The sequence below is a fragment of the Cyrtonyx montezumae genome, unplaced genomic scaffold (genome assembly GCF_038088225.1).
Source record: "Cyrtonyx montezumae isolate F1298 unplaced genomic scaffold, pur_monq_1.0 scaffold_3, whole genome shotgun sequence".
NCBI lineage: Eukaryota > Metazoa > Chordata > Aves > Galliformes > Odontophoridae > Cyrtonyx > Cyrtonyx montezumae.
In genome coordinates, this window is record NW_027072034.1 from 105,846,049 (window position 1) to 105,866,858 (window position 20,810).

Below are 20,810 nucleotides of genomic sequence, written 5' to 3' on the forward strand. Positions count from 1 at the left end.
TGGTCTCATGTGACTCTTCTATCCTATGCCAGTAACCCCTATAAGCATTTGCCAGCATCAAGCAAATGTCAAGATGTAGCAAGAGAGGTTAAATATGTCAATTCATTGTGAATTTTAACACACACACACACACACACACACACAGACACACACAAAAAAAAAAAAGTGAAGGAAAATATGAGCCAAAAGATGATTTAACGTAGTGTGATTAAAAGGCCAGTTTCTTGAAAGCACTGGAACTTCTGCTCTGTGAACCTTGCCCCATATCTGCTAGATGCACTACAGCAGAGCATGATTGACACAATGCTGATGAATGTTGTGTTTAGCGTTCTTAACAAGTGTCGTAGACAGAATCCCACTTCTGTCTGGGTTGCAGCAAGTCAGCAGGACAAGCTGTTATATTTTAATAGTTTTCATTGCTCAGCAATGTGGCACACATGGCAATGTGTGCGCACCCTCCCTTTGGCATATCTCTTGTAAGGCTTTCTTGGAGAAGAGCTACTGGTGATCCAGCCCAGTATGGCACTTCTTTCTGCTTCCGTTGGTCAAGAAGTTTTTCAGGACTCCTAATCCAGAGTTCAAGGTTGCCACTAAAATGTGTTCATTCTTCTCTGCTAGATTATATATTTTGAGCATTATGGCTCAGAAATTCCTTTTTCAAAGCAATATATAACAATATCATTAAAACCACCTGGAGAAATGTACAAGTTTCTAAAGGGCATGGGAAGAGGAGCAGGGAGGAGAAACTGAGAGAGGAAAAAGCAGATCTGGAAAACAAGATTTCCACAACACTACACATGTAATTTGTCAGGTGTTTCAGCAATCCCTTTTTTCTTTTTTTCTTTTTTCATTAAATCAAAGTTTGTTCAGTGGAAAAAGTTCTGCTTTCATCTCAAATGTTGTAATTAATGAAGTCATACATCTTCATTTAGACAGCTGCCTTTCCTGACTCAGCCTAGTATTTTTCTTTGGTAGATTGAAAGATAAAGAAGTTATGTGTTTGACAGTCATTTAGATTGATACTTTTGTTTAAATTAGATTGAGATTTTTCATTAGAAGCATTGCCTGGAGTTCTGTCTGATAGTCTCTTAGCAATTGCTAACTGTTTGCTTCCCTGATATCCTTGAAATAAACCCCACAGGTCGGATAGAAAGTGATGATTGTACTGCCTTTAGGTAGTACAAAGACTTTATATACATATTTTACTCCAGAACTTTCTGTCGGGGCTCTGGGTGCAAAAATAGGCCTTAATTGCTGTGTTGGGCCTCAGCTGGGGCCTTCACCCTTGCCCTCTAGGGAGCTGGGCTCTAGGTCCCTTCCCAAGCTACACCGTACCCCTGCTGACCTGAGTGGATGGTGGGTTTCCTTGAGCAACCTCAGGCCAAGTGATCCCTGGTTGACAGGTTAAACTGTGGTGACCACTCAGCCCTGCTCACCTGCCTTGGGAGCAGTAGGACTGCATCCCACTAATGGGGTCACACTGGAGTGCCCTCAGTTCCCTGATCACCTGCCCTGAGGGAGCAGTGCTGCTTCTGCAGCTCCCTGGTACCTTGCTGCTGAATTCGGGCTGCCTGAAGCTGCAGGTTCATTCTGGAAAAGCAATCTTGCCTAGCTACTGTTGCTGTTGATTAGCTTTTATAAACAGCTGTGAACACAGACATTTCAAAGCAAGTTCAACAGTATCTGTTGTCCCTGTAGTCCTCATTAAGACCAGAATTCATTCCTACACCATAGCTCTACCAAGACTTGCCTCAACAGTGATTATTTAAGGTGTTGTTTCCTGTCAGAGTTGCACCACTTTGCATTTGCATTGCTGATGAGAAACATCTTGCCCTCCTTCCTCTGCCACACACTGCTGCTCACTCAGCTCGCTGTCTCACAGGAGGCTCATGGATAGCTCCTGGCTGATCAGTGGGCTTTTGTGACTTGCAGTCATACAGCTGTGTAGGTCTGGCACAAGAAAGGGGACAGGAACACCTGAGACTGTGAGAAGGTAACAGCCTGTAGTTCACTGGACTAGGTGAAACTATGCTTTGGGGTCAAATTACACCAGAGAGCTGAGTCAGCTTGTCAAAAGGAGATCTTATTTCCTCTTCCCATCCCACTCCTACCCTCCTACTTCATCCACAGTTTTTCCCCCGCCGTTCACTTCTAGGACTTGTCAGGTTCTACTGTCTTCTAGTTTAGATTCTATTTAGATTCTATTTACTGACTTGGAAGAAACACAGCCATATATTCCAGCCTTCTGTTGGAAACGTGAATTGATTTGGTGTACAGTAGGATCTAGCATGCACCAGAGACAACAAACAGAACAGCAATGAGAGTGAAGTTTTCACTAGCGTTCATTAGTTACTAAACCAATTGTGGATGTCTCTTACCATCTTTGGGAAGCTGCAGGCAACACCAAATTCCTACTTCCTTTCCCCACACTCTGACATCTATTTCCAATCCCCCAGTTTCCATAGGTGCTTATCTGCTTAGGGAATGGGAGGAGCAAGGATTTTTTATTTTTTTTTTTTTGTCTTGGTTACTTTTCTGACCAGCTGTCACAAGAGAAGCAGTAGTAAATAGAGTAAGAGGTGGTGAATGTAAGATTAAACCTTCCAGCAGCAGTGACCCATTCTGTTTGACCCAGCCTGTCATGTCCCACTGCTCCTGTATGAAAGCCAGGACAGGAAGCATATTTTTCATGTGCAGATCCATAACAGCCATGTCACACCACCTCTAGGACTACAGCAGTTCTGAGAGCAAAATGAAGCAACCACCTTATTTAACAATAAGGTGCTCTGGAGTGTCACTGCAAGCAGAAAATGGGAACAAAGAATTGCAATTATACAATTAATACTCCCAGGACAGCTCAACACAGCTACTGACCACCTTCCTGTGACAGCTTCTGCTGTCATCTAGTTACTCATTGGGTGGATCTAGACCATCTGAGCCTGTGGCTGACTAATCTTACTTCCTCCTCCTACTCTCTGCAATCTTTTATAAGTCTTACTGCAATTACAAGCCTTTCAAAACATAGATTCTTTATTTTACATAAAAACATTTTGATGTTTTTTCTTGCATCTTGCAGAGAGTCTGTTCAACAGAATACTCAGCAAAAAAGATGGATATACACTGAATGGATTCCCTAGCAACATCTAGACTTTACACTGGAAATATTTATCAGTAAACTCAGAGTACTTTAAAATAACTGTTGTTATCCTTTGGCACAAATGAGAAAACTGAGGCATGGAAGTGCAGTTTTGTACTTAGCAGTAGTTGTAACAGTCATCGAGCAAATTCAGATCTTAATAGGCAGCACTGGATGAAGCTGTGCTGAGAGCTGACACCCCTTGGATGTTTTACCTACACAAGACATCAGAATGGGATGCTGTGAGTACAAGCCAAAACTGTAGGAAACATCTATTAATATATTTTGAAGTAAATGCTCCAATATAGGCATAATGTTAACAACTTGAACTACAGAATCAAAACAAGCACAAATTATTTAGGTTGTGTAGGGACACTACAGGCAATTAAGATGCAGCTTGAATCCTTCATAGTAACCCAATGGACAGGTGACGGGATGGCATGAGATTTACAAACAAATGAAGATGGTCTCTTGATGTAAGTTTCACAAAGTTTATTCTGTGTGTTTACGGATTGACTTAAAATATGGAAACATCTATGGCTACAGTGTAACTTGAGAAGATTTGAGTATTGACACCTCAGCTAAAGTGCTGCCCCTTATTAGAAATCTGCCCTAAATTTGGAAAATAACCTCACAAAGACTAAGACACTTTCTCTCAGGAGTAAGGCTTGTCCACCATCGTGCAATACAATAAGCCCATGCAAACCAAATGCTTATTTCTGGAGGACTTTGCAGCATTGATTTCTATGGAGAGAAGGAAAAAGAATTAAAAAAAAAAAAAAAAAAGAGAAAAAAAACCTGTATTCATTTTGCTAATAAGGTGCCTGAATTAATTTTCTAAGAAACAATTTCCTCAATATGTCATACACATGTTTAGAAACAAGGATGCTAGAGAGCTACAATAGCCAACGTCTAATTTTCTGTTTCTCATGAGATGACAGGGGTGAGAGGGAAAATGCAGCTTAAACAACAACAAACCCACAAAAATCCAAATACCAGCTGATTTAAAAACCTGTTGGCAAAGCCAACAAACGCAGTCCTGCCCTCACTACCACATACTGTTTCTTGCATAACTGTAAGTCAGTTCTTTAATCAGAAATTCATAATCGACTGCTTGGGTGAGGTCAGGCAATGCTTTATCTTCAGCCAGAGAGCAACTCAGAAACTACTATACTTTCTAGTTTTTCAAAAATGCAAAATCCCAGAGGTCTGCAACTCATTAGTGCCTCCTCAATGTCTCTGTAGTTAATGGACAGAAAAACCTACTTTCTGTTTAGCCAATACGGAGTGAGCAACGTTCCTCTTTGCTATTCACAATATGCTGAAGCAGGCAAGGCAGTTGGCAGTTATTAATAGCCCCATCTCCAGACATACTTGAGAAGTGTGTAGTCATGCTTCTGAGTGTCCTTAAGCAATTCCTGTCTTGCTACCAGAAAGTTGTAAGCTGTCAGAACACGCTTCCAAGAATAAACTCTCAGAACGTTATGTGTCAGAGAGGGGGCAGACCTCATATACTGTCTCCTAAAATCTTTTAATAGCAACCATCTAAAAATAATCTGGAAACTGATCAGGGAAAACGTGGTTTAGTTTGAAAAAATAAAGGTAATGTTTTGCACTGTCTTCCCTTTTAGAAGTAATCTTTTAAAAGGACACATTTCCAGAATAAGAAATAGCCACCGGTTACATCTAATTTAAATCTAATTATGTTACAAGGTTATAAAACAAGGGAATCTCCTACCTAGTGGAGGCTATTTTGTGAATGAGTTCATACAAAGCACAGAAGCTTGCTACCAATTTCTAATTAACCCTGTAAGTGATATGGCATTGCTGTGATGTGAAAGACAGGACTGCAGATGTGATAGTACTATGTAACAGATAGCAGTAATCTTCCTGGTGGTTTCCCTTCTGCATGGAACCAGACATTCCCTCCGGAGAGCCACATAGCATTTCCTGTGTGGAAAAAATAATAAAAAAATAAAATAAAATAAAATAAAATAAAATAAAATAAAATAAAATAAAATAAAATAAAATAAAATAAAATAAAATAAAATAAAATAAAAACAAACAGTACAGGCTGGCATGTGCTGCATCTTATATATGTATATGTGCTCATGCTCTCACTTGCTCTCCACCTTAAAGCACAAGTCTGATTCAGTAGAGTTTCTGATGGAACTGATCAGAATCATAGAATCATAGGGGTTGGAAGGGACCTCAAGAGATCATGGAGTCCAACCTCCCTGCCAAAGCAGGTTCCCTACACACTCCCTACATCATTGTGATCAACAAGAGTTTTAATAGTGAGGTTTCATAAGCCAAAGGTATTCAACCGCTAACAGCTAAGGAGCTAACTCACCAAGACTGTAAAGAACAGCAAATGAGTGTGGAGATCGTGGGATGAGGAAATCTAACTATTAGAGTGCCTGTTGGTCACATTGACCAGTTACATGAGGAGCTCCACTGATTCAAACTTCTGTTTGAGGGTGGAGAGAGGGAGCATGAGCATATATACACATACATATGAGTATGGGTTTATATACAGTCCACAGAAAGTACATAAGGCCCTCGTGGGCAAATAGTTGTCTTGATAGAAGAAAATAAAATGATGTAGAAAATGGTAATGTAGGAACACCATAGGAGGTTTATATTGCAATGATTACTAATACAAATAAGTATATTGAATATACTAAGACCTAGTATTCTTTATGGATAGGCTAGATTCCTAAGGAGCTACTGAGAATGTCTTAACAATGTTTATTAGTCATATACTTCTCAGTAAAGAGGAGATAATTAATAGAAGTCTAACCCTGGGGAAAAACAAGCAAAAAAAAAAATACCAGAGGTTTGCAGTGGTGTCCAACTGTGAAGGGAGTTTATTTCAGTCTCAGACTGGTCTGCAGAAGGATTATATCTGCAATGTGAATAAGCAGTATCCTTTGAGAAGGAATCTGAACATCTGAGGTGTCAACCTCCTCAGGTGTCATCATTATAATGGAATTTAGCAAATTTTTAAAGTAGTTATGACAACTAAGTCACGAACATCTTCAAGTCAGAGAAAATTGTACTTAATAATTTTCTCTAGAAAGCTAGAACGAGGCCTATTGTGCTTCAGTCAAAATTTCACATAGAACCACACACATAATAACACTCTGCTCTGAGGGGCCTCAGTAGGGTGCATTTTCTTACTGCTGTATCTTACTGATGCAGTTCAATATAAAGGCAAGGGTAACTTGGCTACCTAAATCTGAGTTGATGTTTGCTGAAATGGAAGAGTCTGCCAATCAGCTGAAAGTGGCAGAAAGTGACAGCTTTGTTGCTCTAAGAAGGAGTGATGTACTTGCAAATGATGGGTGGAATTAGCCAGTTGTGGGGGCACACCATACAGACTGCACCACCTGCAAAACACTAGTATGAATCCTGAGAGGTTACCCCTTGTCACATCCTACTCGTAAACTTGATAAGATGCAGCTTAAAGTAAATCAGTTTGTCTCCACTACAAGTATGGGCAAGATTTTACAGAAGTTATTCCTTAAAGTTTCACTTCTTTCTTTTAATTTCATTTCCAGACCACATTTGTTTCAGGCAGTTTATAATCATTTATTTTTGTCAGCACAATCCTTGAGCTTAAAATCCTCAATGTGTTTTCTTTGTTTATCAATACAACTGCTCTCTTGCTTGTACTCAGCCCAAAAGGCCGTTCTTCATCTGAAAGCTGACCTCATCCCAGCACAACAGCTTCCTTGTGGGAGCAACGAGCTGGCACAGGAGATGCACTGAGCTGTGGATCAGTGCTTGAGCACAGAATAGGAGCTGTGCACAGAAACTTGATGGGAGCAACGGGGAGAACGTAAGGGAGTTTTGCAAAGGAAATACAGCTTTCATCCTGACTGCATCTGAGCAGTACCTAAGGCACGGTGCTGCTCTGGCACAGGCTGCCCAGGGAAGCAGTGGAGTCATCATCCCTGGAGGTGTTCACGAAATGCTGCACTGAGGGACATGGTCAGTGGGCAAGTGGTGATGGCTGGACTAGATTATCTCTGTGTTTCTAAGGGATGCTGGCACCTTTCTGCCACTTCTGCGGCTGACTGCAATGCTCCGCAAAGGCCCAGATCTCGGATGTCTTCCATCTTCCACTGTCACACAGAACATCAGAAAAAAAACGTTCTCCACTGCTAATGGAAACGATCATCGGGAACGCTCAGCTCTCGGGTACAGCCCTGCTGCGCGCTTCGGGAAGCCGCCCATGCCACCAGCTGCTCCACGACTGCAGGGCAGAGCGAGATGCTGCTGAGACTGCCAAACACCACAAAGGACGAAACGATCCCCACAGACGCGAACTCACAGCGGAACCAACCGCACCACAGCCGCCGGCGGGCCGCGCACCGGAAGCGGAACCGCACCGGAAGCAGAGGGACACCGGAAGCGGAAGTGCGCTGGAGGCGCCGCTGGAGGACGCTGGGTGTCGGAGGTTTCGCTTATGTCCTGGGCCGGGCGCTCGGGCGGGTGTGCGTGCTGAGGAGTTGAAGTGCTCTGTCGCGCCGTGTTTTGTTTGGTTGGTACGTAGCGGTCCGCGGGTCGGCTTTATAACGGGCGCTCTTGCTTGCCATAAGAGTTGCTTTTGTGTCACGCGTGCCTATTTCCGTGGAAACTACAGGAGTTTCAGTAACGTTGTTTGATAGAGCAGACTCTCAGCTGCAGTAATCGCCACCGTTAGCGGCGCATTCTTGCTAACAGTGAATAAAAACCTGCGTACCCGCACTTGTAAAAGTCTGCATGTCCATCCGGAACGTGGCTTGTCTTTCATGTCCCCTTCACTACTGCTGAAGTGCACCACCCCCCCCTTTCACTGTGCCCACGTCCGCTGTTTGTGCTCCATCAAATTCAGCAAGCATCGATGAATGTCACTGACTGCCATTTTTTCCCCAAGAATGAATTCAGTGACACACCTTTGCTTCATATGCACTTCCATGCCTGACACCATACTGTCACGCTGCCCCTCTGCTGCCATTCATCACACGGCAACAAAATGTAACAGAATGGTGGTGGGAAGGTTCAGCTTCAATCCACTTTGATGTTATCGGCTGATACAATAAAACAGGAGGCGTTACTTTTGAAGCGGGCTTGTGCATGTTGTGAAAAGAAAATCACACAACAGCAATAGTCCCGTGGAGCTTGCAGAAGGAAGGATACAGAAATGGTACGTGTGTGGGTGCTAGTAGTAAAACTGAGCTGAGGGAGGACCCAAGCTTGGAAAGCTGTTTTTCTGCTGAGGCAAGTGATGTTGTTAATGAAGCACCTTAAGAGAGTGCTTCTTACTAAATGAAGTTTGGTCCCATAGTTGACTATTTAGGAGACAGATGCCTTTATCTTAAATCATAAGGGTTTTTCAGAAACTAACAAGTAATATAGTGGGCAAATTATATTTGTTCTTATGATAGGAAACTATCGATCTCTGTACCCAAACATTTATGAAACTGGTCTCTTTTCAGGGGGTGTTCTGGAACCAAAAAGGTACCTTTCTGTTCCATCTTGTCCAGGGCTGGTTTCCCATCTGCTGTCAGCATGGCAGCATCGCTCAGGGCTGTGCGGATCAGCTGCCTCTGGATGCATTCAGTAGCTACCTGCAAGCAAGTCCCACTACGAAGTAAGTGGTGATGACATCCTATATAAAAATGTATTCTTTGAGAGCCTCTTTCTTATACGCTGCAGAATCGTGGAATGGCTTAGGTTGAAAGGGACTTTAAAGATCATCTAGTTCCAAGCCACATCAGTAAAAACATGGAGGTGAATTGCTATTTGAATGGAGTCGAGTCTGATATTGTTTTTTCTGTTTAATTATTAAAGGATATCTTGATAAAAGGATTGATTAAAGGATATCACTTTTCCAAGACCCACATGACACTCTTGTAATTTAGTAAATAGTTTGTAAATAACACCTCTCCAGCCATTAATAAAGTTGTACTTGAAGATATAATTTTTAACTTTTCAGACTTATAAACAATGCTGAGAAAAGGCTGTGGTAAAGTCATAAGCATTATAAAAATAATAAGTAAAAAATAAAAACAGATTACATTTTTGCCCATATTTTAGACTATTGAGAAAAAAATGGAGAGCAAAAGTGGAAAAGGCAACTCAGAAAATAAAATGGACATGTTAAATTTTGGAGGTTACTGGACACAGAGAAGGAAGAAATGTGAACTGTTTGCACTGGTATTTTACCAGAATTTGACTTCTTTATAACTAATGATGATTTTACTTGGGAAAACTGAAGCGTGACAGTGCTAATCAAAATATAAATGTAGAATTTTAAAATCACAGAATCACAGAATCGTAGGGGTTTGAGAGACTCAAGAGATTGAGTCCAACCCCCCTGCCAAAGCAGTTCCCTACACCAGGTCACACAGGTAGGCGTCCAGGCGGGTATTGAATATCTCCAGAGAAGGAGATTCCACAGCCCCCCTGTGCAGCTGTGCCAGTGCTCCGTCACCCTCACCATAAAGAAGTTCTTGTGCACATTCGTGTGGAACCTCCTGTGCTGCAGTTTCTGTCCGTTCCCCCTTGTCCTGTCTCCACACACTGCTGAAAAGAGTCTGACCTCGCCACTTCGTCCCCCACACCTCAGATATTTATAAACCTGGATCAGGTCCCCTCTCAGTCTTCTTTTCTCAAATCTAAGATGCATCTCAATTTCTAGATAAATCTGTCTTTAAATTTTAGAATTAAATGCATGAAAGTAATTCTGAAAGAAAAAAACCTACAGAAAAGTTTCCCCTTGGTTCTCTGCATCTTCCTGGCTTTGCTATGCTGAATGCCTCTCCACACCCATTTTGGGCTGCCAAGAATACCATTTATGGGTTGTAGAAAGCAAGGTGCCTATGGTACAGCTCCTATAAAAAGGACTGTTGCTGTTTAACACCTTCTGTACTAATAAAAAAGGGCAATGGAATCATGGGAAAGCTCAGTTGGAAGGGTCCTCGGGTGGTTTCTAGTCAAACCTTCTGCTCAGTGTAGGCTCAGCTGTGCATGGACACCAGGATGCTCAGGACTGTGTCCTGCTGGGCCCTTAAAATCCTTCAAGGTGAAAGACAGCACAAAGCTCCCTGAGCCCTGTTCCCTGACTACCTTCAAGGGGAAAAGGTTTCTCTGTCTAGTCTGAACCTCTCATTTCAATTTCAGTGTTTTCTGTCCTCCTACCACATAGTGCTCTAAGCTTCCTCTGCTCAGTCAACTGAACCCTATGGCCTCTGGGATCTGCTGTTAGGTCTCTCCAGAGCTGTGGCCTAAGGTTGAAACAGCTTTGGTCCCTCAGTCTCTTGTCATAGTGCAGATGTTGCAAACTGTAGCCATTGTGGTGGGCATTCACAGCATTTATTTCATTCTATTCTTATTGAAGGGGCTAAAAGCAGCCATGGTATCTAGATGTGATCTAGTGAGTGCTGAGCACAGGGAGAGAATCTTTTCCCTCAGACTGTTTGCTAGTACAGTCCACACACCTTTAACCACACACCTTACATGATATAACAGTGAAATTTACTTTTTGTCCATGCTGCGTTTTTTCTTAGGAAAACACTACAGTGGAAATGTAAAAGTAGGACATAGCTGCTTAGGTACTGTAATTTTGATAGCACTAGAAGTCTTCATGATAAAGCAAGCTTCTATTTAGACATTACTTTATATTTGTTTGTATTTTTTTGCTTGCAGCTGGAGCTGTATGTCATACTTGTCATAAATCGACCTACTCGGTGCTCCCTGAGGACTACAACTGGTACGTTAACATCCTGTGTGTGTGGCCTTTTCATGTGATGTGTATTCCAGGATACTGGCTCTGCCATTAAGTTGTCATCTCATGGTATCAAACACACTTTCTGTTTGTTGTTAACACAAAGCCCAGGTAGTGAGAAATGCGACATCTGCTCTGCAGAAGTTTTTTGGAAGCTAATGTGTCACAGAAATGAGTAGGGAAACGAGGTGAGAAGAGCTATACTCCTTCAAGGAACTTGAATTTGTTTATCACACTCACCAGCTTTTGCCAAATATGAAGGTTGGAACCATGGAGCTTTACTTCCTTTCTTTCTCTTATTGGTGCCATGCTTCTTATAAAGGCACGTTGTCCTAGATATGTCTGACATTCGTTAGCTGTTGTTAGCTTTAATGTGATTCTTCAGTGTCTTAAAGACTTTTCCAAACCATATTTCCAACTGTCTGTAGGCTTTCATTTTAGCCCTTTCTTCCCTTACATCAGAAAAAAAAAAAAAAGAAATGTGAAAAAGCTGGGGGGGGGTGGGAAGAAAGAAATTCAGATCAAGTACTTGTGAGCCTTATTTTTTCAGATTTTATTTTATAGACAGACAATTTCCGAATAATTCATAGAGGGGGGAATCAGGTTTTCTTTGGGAATTAGGCTGCACAGTTGGTCAGCATTTCTGAGAATTGCAAGGAATTGTAAGAATGTCACTTTTTACTTTTACAGCAGAGTGGACCTTGCCTTGACATCAGATTCGAAGACAATTGTCTGCTACCACCCTTCACTTGAGATTCCGTATGAGCACACGAAAGTATGTGCAACTGTACACATTGCTTAGTCATATAAAAGCATAAGTAGCTCTGAGTCTTCAGGACATTTCTTCTTGCAATTTGAAATCACAGAATTGGAGAATTACAAGGGTTGGAAGGGACCTCTAGAGATCATCGAGTCCAACCCCCATTCATTGCATGAGCAGCATATCTGTGAAGTGAGTGATGAATATAGCTGCTGCTATAAGGAGGACTTGTAGCTGAACGGAGAGAAAGATACAGGCAAATAAATGCTCAGATTTTTACAGCATTACTCAGAATGAATTAAATGAGTTACTCCAGTAGTTGTGCACTACAAAGAAAATGTTTGTCTAAGAGCACACTCTCAGAGGAGATGTTTGAAGTTCAGGAGATAGCTCGAACATCCTACTGTGTACAATGCAGCATTATGGACAAGGGGATGTGAAGAGGCACTGCTATTTTCAACTGAAGCTTTACATTCCCTTCAGTGCTGTGAGTTCATAAAGCCACAGGAAACCCTTCAATGAGAACTGAAACAAAAAAAAGACCTAATGGGATTAAATAGTGATCATCAGCATGAATGAATTTATAAACAGCTATAATGTGAGTATTTTGTGTTAGTGAATTGATGCTTATGATTCAGCCAGTGGATTGTAAGGATGAGAGCTCAGCAGTAGTAATGACAGCGGGACGCAGTAATCAGCTCTAGCACCTGGGGTAATGAGATATTTCTGGAAATCCTCCCCACAGTGATGCGGTTTAGATTGAGAAGGGAGAGAGTCTTTTATGATGCTTTCTCTTTTTAGTTCTTTTGTTTTCAGCTTTAAAGAGTAAATAGTAATGTTATCAATGTAGCTTGACTTTGTTTGTCCTCAAGGAGGAGGAAAGAAAATATTTACACTGCTGTTTTTATAGCCTGTGCCACGACCAGACCCAGTGAATAACGAAGAAGAAACTCTCGATCAAGTTTTGAAATCCAGATTGAGTGAAAAAGAGCTAAAGAATCACAAAGGTCTTACAATCGAAAAGCTCAGCAAAATGTTTTACACTACAAAACATCGGTGGTATCCTGTGGGACAGTAAGTAGTTTTGTTTCTGCCCCTTCCATAGCCTTTGCAGCTTCGTTGGTAAGATACCATGGAGTAGAGTTTTCTCATACTACGTAGTTAGCTGCTGGTCCAGGTGATTTCCTAAAATTGCGTAGGTGACATCACCCTCTTGATGGACACAGCCAAATCCAGCTTGAAACTGTGTAATTGTCAGACTTAAAAATAGTAGAGGTTTTTCGTTTGAAATGATAGTAAGTGTTCCTTGGTGTACTTTGTATTCAGAAAGCTACTAGAAGTGATAGAGACACGCCTGACCCCGCTTAAAGTGAAACTGTGTGTTCAGGTACACCACTGGAAACAAATAGCATTTTAGTCTGTGGTATTACACTTCCTGGTAATTGCTAATTGTATAGCTATGGAAACTTGATACATGGCAAACCTTTCTAATTATTATGTTTTGAGAACAAGTGAAGAACATGAAATAGTAGAGCTCCTTATGGCCAGAGGGTAGTTGTCACTTAATGAGTATCGTACTGTATCTGCCTTGCTTTAATGTGGCTAATTAGGAAAGTAGGGATGCAATCTATTTTTCTTTGTTGTGAAGAATTTTTTTAAATAATTTATTTGTAGAATATTACACTATTTAAAGTACAGTCTGACATAACTCCTTCTTGTACCCCTGATTGTTCTGTAGCAATCATTTTGGTCGGAGGAAGGCCTGACTATGTAATAAAATTAGCCTCACACAAAGGATTAAGAGTAAACAGCCTTCGTATCTAATCAGTTCTACAGCTGAATGGATTATTGTGTACTTGCAGCAGATGTAGCAGCAGAAATGAGTAGTGTTATGTAACTTCATGAACAACGGAGATGACATCTAACGAACCGTCGTGGATTGTGCTTGTGTGTATTATTTTTTGCTTACTTGTGTAACCTCCAAACCACCTCTGGAGGGAAGAACGTCAGGAGAATCAAAGATCTTTCCAAAAACTTGCATTCACAGCAGCTTTTTTTTTTCTTCCAGGTATCACAGAAGACGGAAGAATCCTAATCCTCCTAAAGACAGATAATTAAGATGACTTCGTGCTCATCAGCATGTTGTTATTGATCTTTATTGGAAATAAAGAAATGTTTATAAGTTCTGCATGAGTTTTAACTAAACCACACTTAACTTTTTTTCCCGTTTCAGTTAGTTGACAGTAGAAAAACAACAGAAGTGCACTAGTGGCATAAGGGGACTGAAGAACACTGTGCGTGTAGGGTCAGAGAATGTGCTGTCTTAGAAGTGGATGTAACAGATGATGGAGTGCTCTGATTAAACTAGGTCAGAGGCTTATCATTAGTGAATGCATAGAAACAGTATTTCAGAGTGCAAGTTCTGGAACTGGATGTGCTGTGGTTTCTTATTTTAGAAATCTAATACTTGAAATGCAGATGAGCTGTGAATACTGAGGTTTAAAGAATTTAAGGCTCTTTTCTTATACTGAAAGCTGGGCAACTTGGTTAAACTTAGCTTCCAAGGCATCACTCACCCTTTGGTCATTTGGTTTTCCCAAATATTTGAGATATTTGTGTACGTTTGTGGGGTTTTTTGACTATTATTTTAATTTCACCCTAACTATTGTTCAGTGAGGATGCTATTTATGTTCATATATAAATTAAATAGGTGTATCTAAGGGGAGGAATAGTTCTTTGCTTTAGCACAGCAATCATTCAGTGAAGACACTTCGTTCTTTCCCGCTTACCAAGGGGGAAGGACTGGTACTTCAAATGCTTTAAATTCAAGGAACATGTTTTTAATGTACTTCACAGCTTTAGCACCTTGCAGTGCTTAGACGTTTCTGCTAATAAAATATTGTCATCTACCATTTTTTCTCAGAAGTATGAGATTCTTTACACCAGTCTACAGTTCCAGGTATCAGCCTTCTGATAGAAAGGGCCAGCTTGGGATGCTGTGCCTGCACAGAGATCCAGTAACATCACTGTTATCTTTGCACATCTGAATAAGCAACGATGAAAAAAAATCCCAAATGTCACGCATTTTGATGACACTTCCTTTCCAAGGCATCTTGAGTAAGATAGGAAGGCACTTGTTTCTTGCACTCATCTAACATTGTTTTGCCAGCTTGTGTTATCCATACATTTTGCTAGAAGACGAATACCATATAAAGTCTCTAATTCTGGTCATTTTAGTGTGAAGTGCATCTGCTTTTTCTAGTGTTATTAAATAGTTTTCCTTGAGTGCTTTGATGGTGTGAAGTTCAAGTCAGATGCGTGCAGTAAGGCTACCACCTTTAAGACCTTGTGGAAAGCAATGTCAAGCTAGTCTAAGGATTTGAGGGGTGTTAATTTTAAAACCTAAAACAAGTTAACCCATAAAGATTTATCCTGGTATAGCATGAAGTAGTTCTGCTTCTCTCTGCTATGCTTATATGTTAATCTGATGCATGTTTAATCCTACATCAGCCCAGTGATCCTGGCTTTGCATGATACAATGTGTTGCTCACAAGATAACAAACATACTGACATGAGGGAATGGTTATTGTGTTTATGGCAAGGATGTCTGCTTACTCTGCAAGTCCAGTCAAACGAAAATAGGTATTTTGAAGGGTTTTCAGTAATTTTTGAAGGGTTTTCAGTAATTGGTGGTGCAGCAAGTTTTATTATTTGTGTCAGTTTATGGTGCCTGTTACTGACACAGGTCCAGATGTGAGAAGCTTACAGATGTGAGAAGCTTACATCTCATGCTCACTGTTTTGTTATAATCCACTGTGTGAAACTGAAGCGCCATTATTTTTTTGAAAGCTGAATCCTAATTTTTCTGCTTAATTCCATCCCATTTTAAAAAAGATTCTCTTTCTTGGGTTCAGCTTTCAAGTCTTTATCCCCCCCCACAAACACACTCTTGCTTATGCCTGCATAACACTGTTGAGACATTTTCCCTTGTGGAAGCCTTTTGTTGTCACAGTGTTACTGTATTTGTCTGTTCTTGCCTGTCAAGAGCAATTAACCATCTGTAGTCACTGCAGAAATGTTGCTGCTTTTCTTACTTTTTTTCCCAGATAGTTTTGAACACCCCTCAGGTATTTGGAGGACTGAAAATCTGTTATGTGTGGGACTGCTGTCTGATTTCAAGTACTTCCTCTTCTGACAGTTACTGGAAACTGAGCGAATCTAAAGCACACTCACTGCATGTACCCTCTGCCAATTTGTTGTTATGTTCAACCATAAAATGGGTGTTTTAACGTCTTTCCCCACACTATGCTGCCAATATTTGTTTTCTTACACTAAATCTTTCGTCCGGGTCATCTGAAGCGTGACCCAAGCAAACTCCTATTCCCACAGTAATTTCAAGCTGTCCTCCTGGCTCTCATCGTCTTCAACAGCTACATAAAGCTGTCTTTAACTCCGTGTTTCTCTTTACTTGAAGACTCGGAGTTGGAAATCCAACTGCTTGAGTCTTTTCCTGCTTTTACCTGAAAGAACAATCAATTTGAAAGGTAGCTGGGGGACTTTCTGTTGTCTTTTTTTCTCTTGTGCTAACTTCATAACTGAAAATGTGAGTTATGTACAGTTGGTGGAATGGGAAATGTGCTGTAGTGCTTTTGTATCCGAGTTGGGGTACTTAGCCATTTGCCTTGTGCTTAATAGTCACCACTTCAGGAGGCTCGTTGCTGCAGATACTGTGCAACTGGGTACATCTTACAGGTTTTTACTTCTTTTTTATTGTTGTACTGAAAGTCTCTTTGAGCTTTCCTTGTTTGTACGCTATTCCACTAGAAATCTCTGCTCTGGTCACACGTCAGAAGGTTTGGCCTCAATTCAGGCCATTGAAATCACACTGAAATTTTTCACGCACTCTACCTACACGTGAATCCAAAAAGGAAGCGTTCTTTCAAAACTTTTTTTTTTTGCCTTCATGTCATTCTGCAGGTTCGTGGTACCGCCACCGGGAGGCAATCTTGCACAATAGCTCTGCTGGATTTGTCCGAAGCCGTAGATCATATAGCTGTATCGTGGGACTTAACACTACGACAGACATGCACCAGCTGTTAATTAAATTTACAAGTACTGAAGAATATGATGTTTCCTGGGAGGTCTGAAAGTGCTTGGATTCAAAGGCTCTTTTCTAGCACTTTCTTGTTTGCTTTGAACTATTTGACTTTCCTAATGTATCATAAAGATGTATCTTTCTTTACATTTAACAGCTATAACGAAACACCCAACCTTTGTGGTTTTGAAAAAATGAGTCGATAGTACAGCACAGCCAAATATGCCCATTTGACAAGTTCCATGTCTGTATGCTTCAGTTCCTCCAAACAAGAATGGAGGGAGTGGTGTGCCTCCCCATCCCCCCACCCCTATGCAGCTACTCAGCCCCATGGAAAAGGTGGCTGTTGGGAGGGCCTGGATTTCACCTGGCATCTCCAAATTGTACTGTGCCACCACCAAATCTTCACTGCAGCTCTATATTATGTCACAGTAATGATTTTTGTCTGATGCTAATGCTGCCTTTTTCAGTTATTCCAATTTCCATTGTGTAGTTAGGATTTCCCACATTCTCATTCCATCCTGAAAAACAGAATGAGGTTACAAGATGAAGCAGACACAGGCTGTGCATTCTGCATTCCTCTTCTGTAATGGAAGATGCGCATTTTGCTTTCATACCACTGTATAAAAAATTGACTCAGAGCCCACCCTTCACTGGAATAAAATTCAGGCTAATTGTGTACCTACAATATGTAAGAGCTAGACTTGTTTCTTAACACCGAGGCAACTACTAATTAGGCATCTAAACCTGAGTTAATTGCCACAGACTTACCTAATAGTTAATAGACACGCACACGGAGTACCTCAACAGGGCAGTAAATCCCTTTAAAAAACAAAATAAATTCCTGGAGTAAGTGACGCATTGTTTTCTGGAGGTGCTTTTCTCTCTTCTGTGAAGGGAGGTGGAGCTTAGTGGGGATTTAGACGCCTATATCATAGCAAATAAAAGTAGTTTCATTGCGTTTGGGAATTATTTTTGATTGGTTGATTTTGGGGGAGGGCGACAGTTTGAGAACAGAAACAGAAATACGGAAGTACTCTGCTTTAAGGTGAAAACTTCCTTCTTCCTGCTAGCCTTTACTAGCATGTAGTCCGTATACAGAAGCCCTGAATGAAGAGATGAGAAAGTCAGCAAAATATTTTAAAGACTAAGCAGTTTTCTCTCGCTGAGCAAATGAAGCAATGCGTTTTGCCTTCGCTGCAACAGCTTTCTTTCTAACTTCCTGGTTTTTGATCTCTGTATGCAGAAATGTGTACACTGAATAATGGTGTATAGGATTTTAATCTCTTACGCCCTTTTTAATCAGCCCTCCGATGCAAAAAGTTATTCGCGAAGCTGTTGTATTTTTTTTTCTTTCATTCTACTTATTCTGAGGAAATGAGGGTTGCTTATTTTATGCTTCTTTATAGTCCCTCTTCTGATGAGCCTGTGGTTCTGCTTTTGTCAAGGCACTCTGAGGCTTCCAGTCAATCAAGTAATTCCAGGGAAAAAGGTCTCTTTGAACCTTAATTATTTAACTGTTTGTTTACGTTAGTTTACAGCAACGTAGAAGTTCACATCCCTCTTCATTTGTTGAAGTGGCCCAATGAGGCCACTGGTGTGGCTGAAAGGTGATGTGGTGATGGTGGCTTGGGCAAGGCCTGTGAAGGAGGGAGGGCGTGGGCACCCCTGAGGCAGGTGGTGAGCACACCCACGCTGCTCAGCAGGTCCTATCCCTTGAGCTGCTGCCTCTTTCGCTTCAACACGGCTGACATTTTAACTCGTGACTTGGGTAAATGAGCCTCAAGAAGCCCTTTGCTTTCCTAAGGGCGAGGCACATGACCCGCAGAGTGTCGGTTGTGCCCAGCTGAGCCCAGCAGCAGGCTGACAGGCAGACCCCTCTAAGCCTGGGCACTAAGCTCCACCTCGAGGCTGCTGAGCACCCATGCTGCCTCACCATATTCCCAGCAGCCCTCTCCCAGCTGGCTCCCAAGGCCAGGCCTTGTGCCTCTGCCCAGAGTGACACAAGATGGCTGCACACCCTCAGGTGTTACTATGCCTCAAAACACACAACGTGTACCTCACTTTCACGCTACAGAAGCACCGTTCTTGCAGGCTCCAGAGCAGTTTCATCTCACTTCAGATGCTCCGAACTGAAAGGAAAAAATTAAAACAAACCATAAAAAAGCATCATTCTGTCTTGGACCCACAGGGCACCACAGCACCTGGGGAGCAGGAGAAGCCCTAGGGGGAACCATGCTGGCAAGGCTGCAAGCCAGTCCTCCTGGCATCAGGAATGTACTTATCCAGAAATACAGACCTGCCCTGTGGGAGCAGGTGGCTGTTCTTACAGACAGCCTGAGCTCAGCTCCTCCTCTAAACACTCTGGCACAGGCATGTTGGGATGTGTGAGAGCAACAGCTCGCATACCATTATTGCTCTCTCCACACGGCTTGAGTCCTCAGCATGGTCCTGCCCAGTCCACAGGTGTTCCAGCTGAGATAGCAGTAAACATCAAAGTACTTTTCTTCTGGATAAACAAAATAAAAAATGCAGTAACATGAAGAACAATCTGCATTTAGGAACAAACAACTCTTCAAGCAGCCCACATTGGAGTAAATTGGAATGAAGGAAAGATAACTAAATATCAGTGTTCTGTAATCCTCAGCCTTCAGAGGATCCAAAAATCTGACTAAATAGCTCAGGTTGAGGCATTTGGGAAAATAATGAGGATTCTGGGCAAAAATAATAATTTGACAATAATTTATTGAAATCTTCATCAAGGCATTTTAAAATAAAAAGGCTGTATTTTAATTTCAGAGCTAGCAATATAGCAACAAAAGACAGAGCATTAAAGAGCTCCTCTTCTTCTCAGGATGCAATAGGTTAATTCATTTAAAAATCTGTGACACTGGCAGATGAGCTTTTTCCTCTAAATAACTTGCCATTTTTCCCCTTTTGAGCTGATCTACATGACAAATTAACTTTGTTAGGAAGGCACTACCAGTTCAGCACAACTCCTCTCCTCACCTGGCACCCTGTTTCCCCCTCAGCAGCCCCAGGAGCCGGAGCTGAGGGTGCCCCAGGAGAGAAGTTGCCTCCACGGTACACTGGAGCACGGCCATCGGCATCAGCAATCCATCCTGTGCGAGGATTCCAGTGCTGCAGCTGCATCCTTTTGTCAGCCAGTCCAGAGGGGTTTCATTAACCTCTCCCCAGTACCTCTGTCTAAGCAGGGATGGTGACTAGATTGTGAAACTTCTAGAAAAAAATCTATTTTGAAGTGTTAAGTACATAAGTGCAATTGAGTGGAAACAGCTGTTATTTACATACGCTGAGCACGGGATTCTGCTCCCAGATGTATAGAAAAAACTTGCCACTACAGGAGAAAGATAATAATAAAAATTGGAAAAATATGGATTTAGAAAAAAATACATGCAATGAACCATGCTGTCAGGTTATATAAACTATTGCAGCTCCACAGGTTTGCCACAGTGACAGGATACAGCCCACCCACAGGAGAGCTGCGTGCATCCCTGCGAGCGGGCGGCTGGAAGGAGAGGGTGTGCTGCTGGGCACAGCGCGGGTGCACGGATCCGTGTCAGCCTCGTACACAAAGGCCAACAGAGAGCCAGGAGTCTTCAGAAATAGTCTCGCAGAACAAAGCCCCCATTCACAACCAGATTTTGCCACGGACTTCTGTAAATTCAAGAATATGTTCTAGAAGAAAAAAAAAAAGAAAGAAAGAAAGAAAGAAAATAAAAATAAAAAGAAAAAGAAAGCAAGCTTTGGAACAATGCAAGTGGTGTAGAACTGTGTGGCTAAAAGAGGAGGATGGCAGGGAAAGTATATCCCATCCCAGCGAGCAGCTGCCCCCAGGACATGAGGTAGCTTTGGCACTGTGCAGAGAGGGGACACAGCCCACCTTGGTCCCCTCCATTAGGGACCAGGCTGAGAACTTGGGTGGGGAGGTTCGGTTGGCTTTTCCTCACAGAAGCTGCTGTGAGAAACAGCAAAAGCTCAGGCACGGTGAAAGCTCAGGCACAGTGAAGCTGCTCAATTC

The 20,810-nt window shown here is 41.8% G+C and overlaps 1 protein-coding gene and 1 long non-coding RNA gene across 2 annotated transcripts; one reads left to right on the top strand and one right to left on the bottom strand.

Moving 5' to 3' along the window:
- Positions 1 to 8,661: 8,661 nt before the first annotated feature.
- On the top strand, positions 8,662 to 13,847 carry MRPL42 (mitochondrial ribosomal protein L42). Its single transcript, XM_065742660.1, has 5 exons — positions 8,662 to 8,777; positions 10,835 to 10,898; positions 11,604 to 11,688; positions 12,584 to 12,747; positions 13,742 to 13,847. Exons 1-5 carry the CDS (start codon positions 8,696 to 8,698, stop codon positions 13,785 to 13,787), a joined length of 441 nt encoding a protein of 146 aa, XP_065598732.1. The 5' UTR covers positions 8,662 to 8,695; the 3' UTR covers positions 13,788 to 13,847.
- A 4,569-nt stretch (positions 13,848 to 18,416) lies between these two features.
- Positions 18,417 to 20,488, bottom strand: LOC136052520 (uncharacterized). The gene is made up of 3 exons (XR_010622551.1): positions 19,778 to 20,488; positions 19,178 to 19,277; positions 18,417 to 18,900 (listed from the first exon to the last, which is right to left on the bottom strand). It is a non-coding gene; the product is annotated as an uncharacterized LOC136052520 (long non-coding RNA).
- Positions 20,489 to 20,810: the final 322 nt, after the last annotated feature.

Coding starts and splice junctions, on each gene's coding strand:
- MRPL42 (XM_065742660.1), top strand. CDS start 8,696: ATGGCAGCATCGCTCAGGGCTGTGCGGATCAGCTGCCTCTGGATGCAT. Junction 8,778..10,834: donor CAAGCAAGTCCCACTACGAA/GTAAGTGGTGAT, acceptor TTTTGCTTGCAG/CTGGAGCTGTATGTCATACT. Junction 12,748..13,741: donor CGGTGGTATCCTGTGGGACA/GTAAGTAGTTTT, acceptor TTTTTCTTCCAG/GTATCACAGAAGACGGAAGA.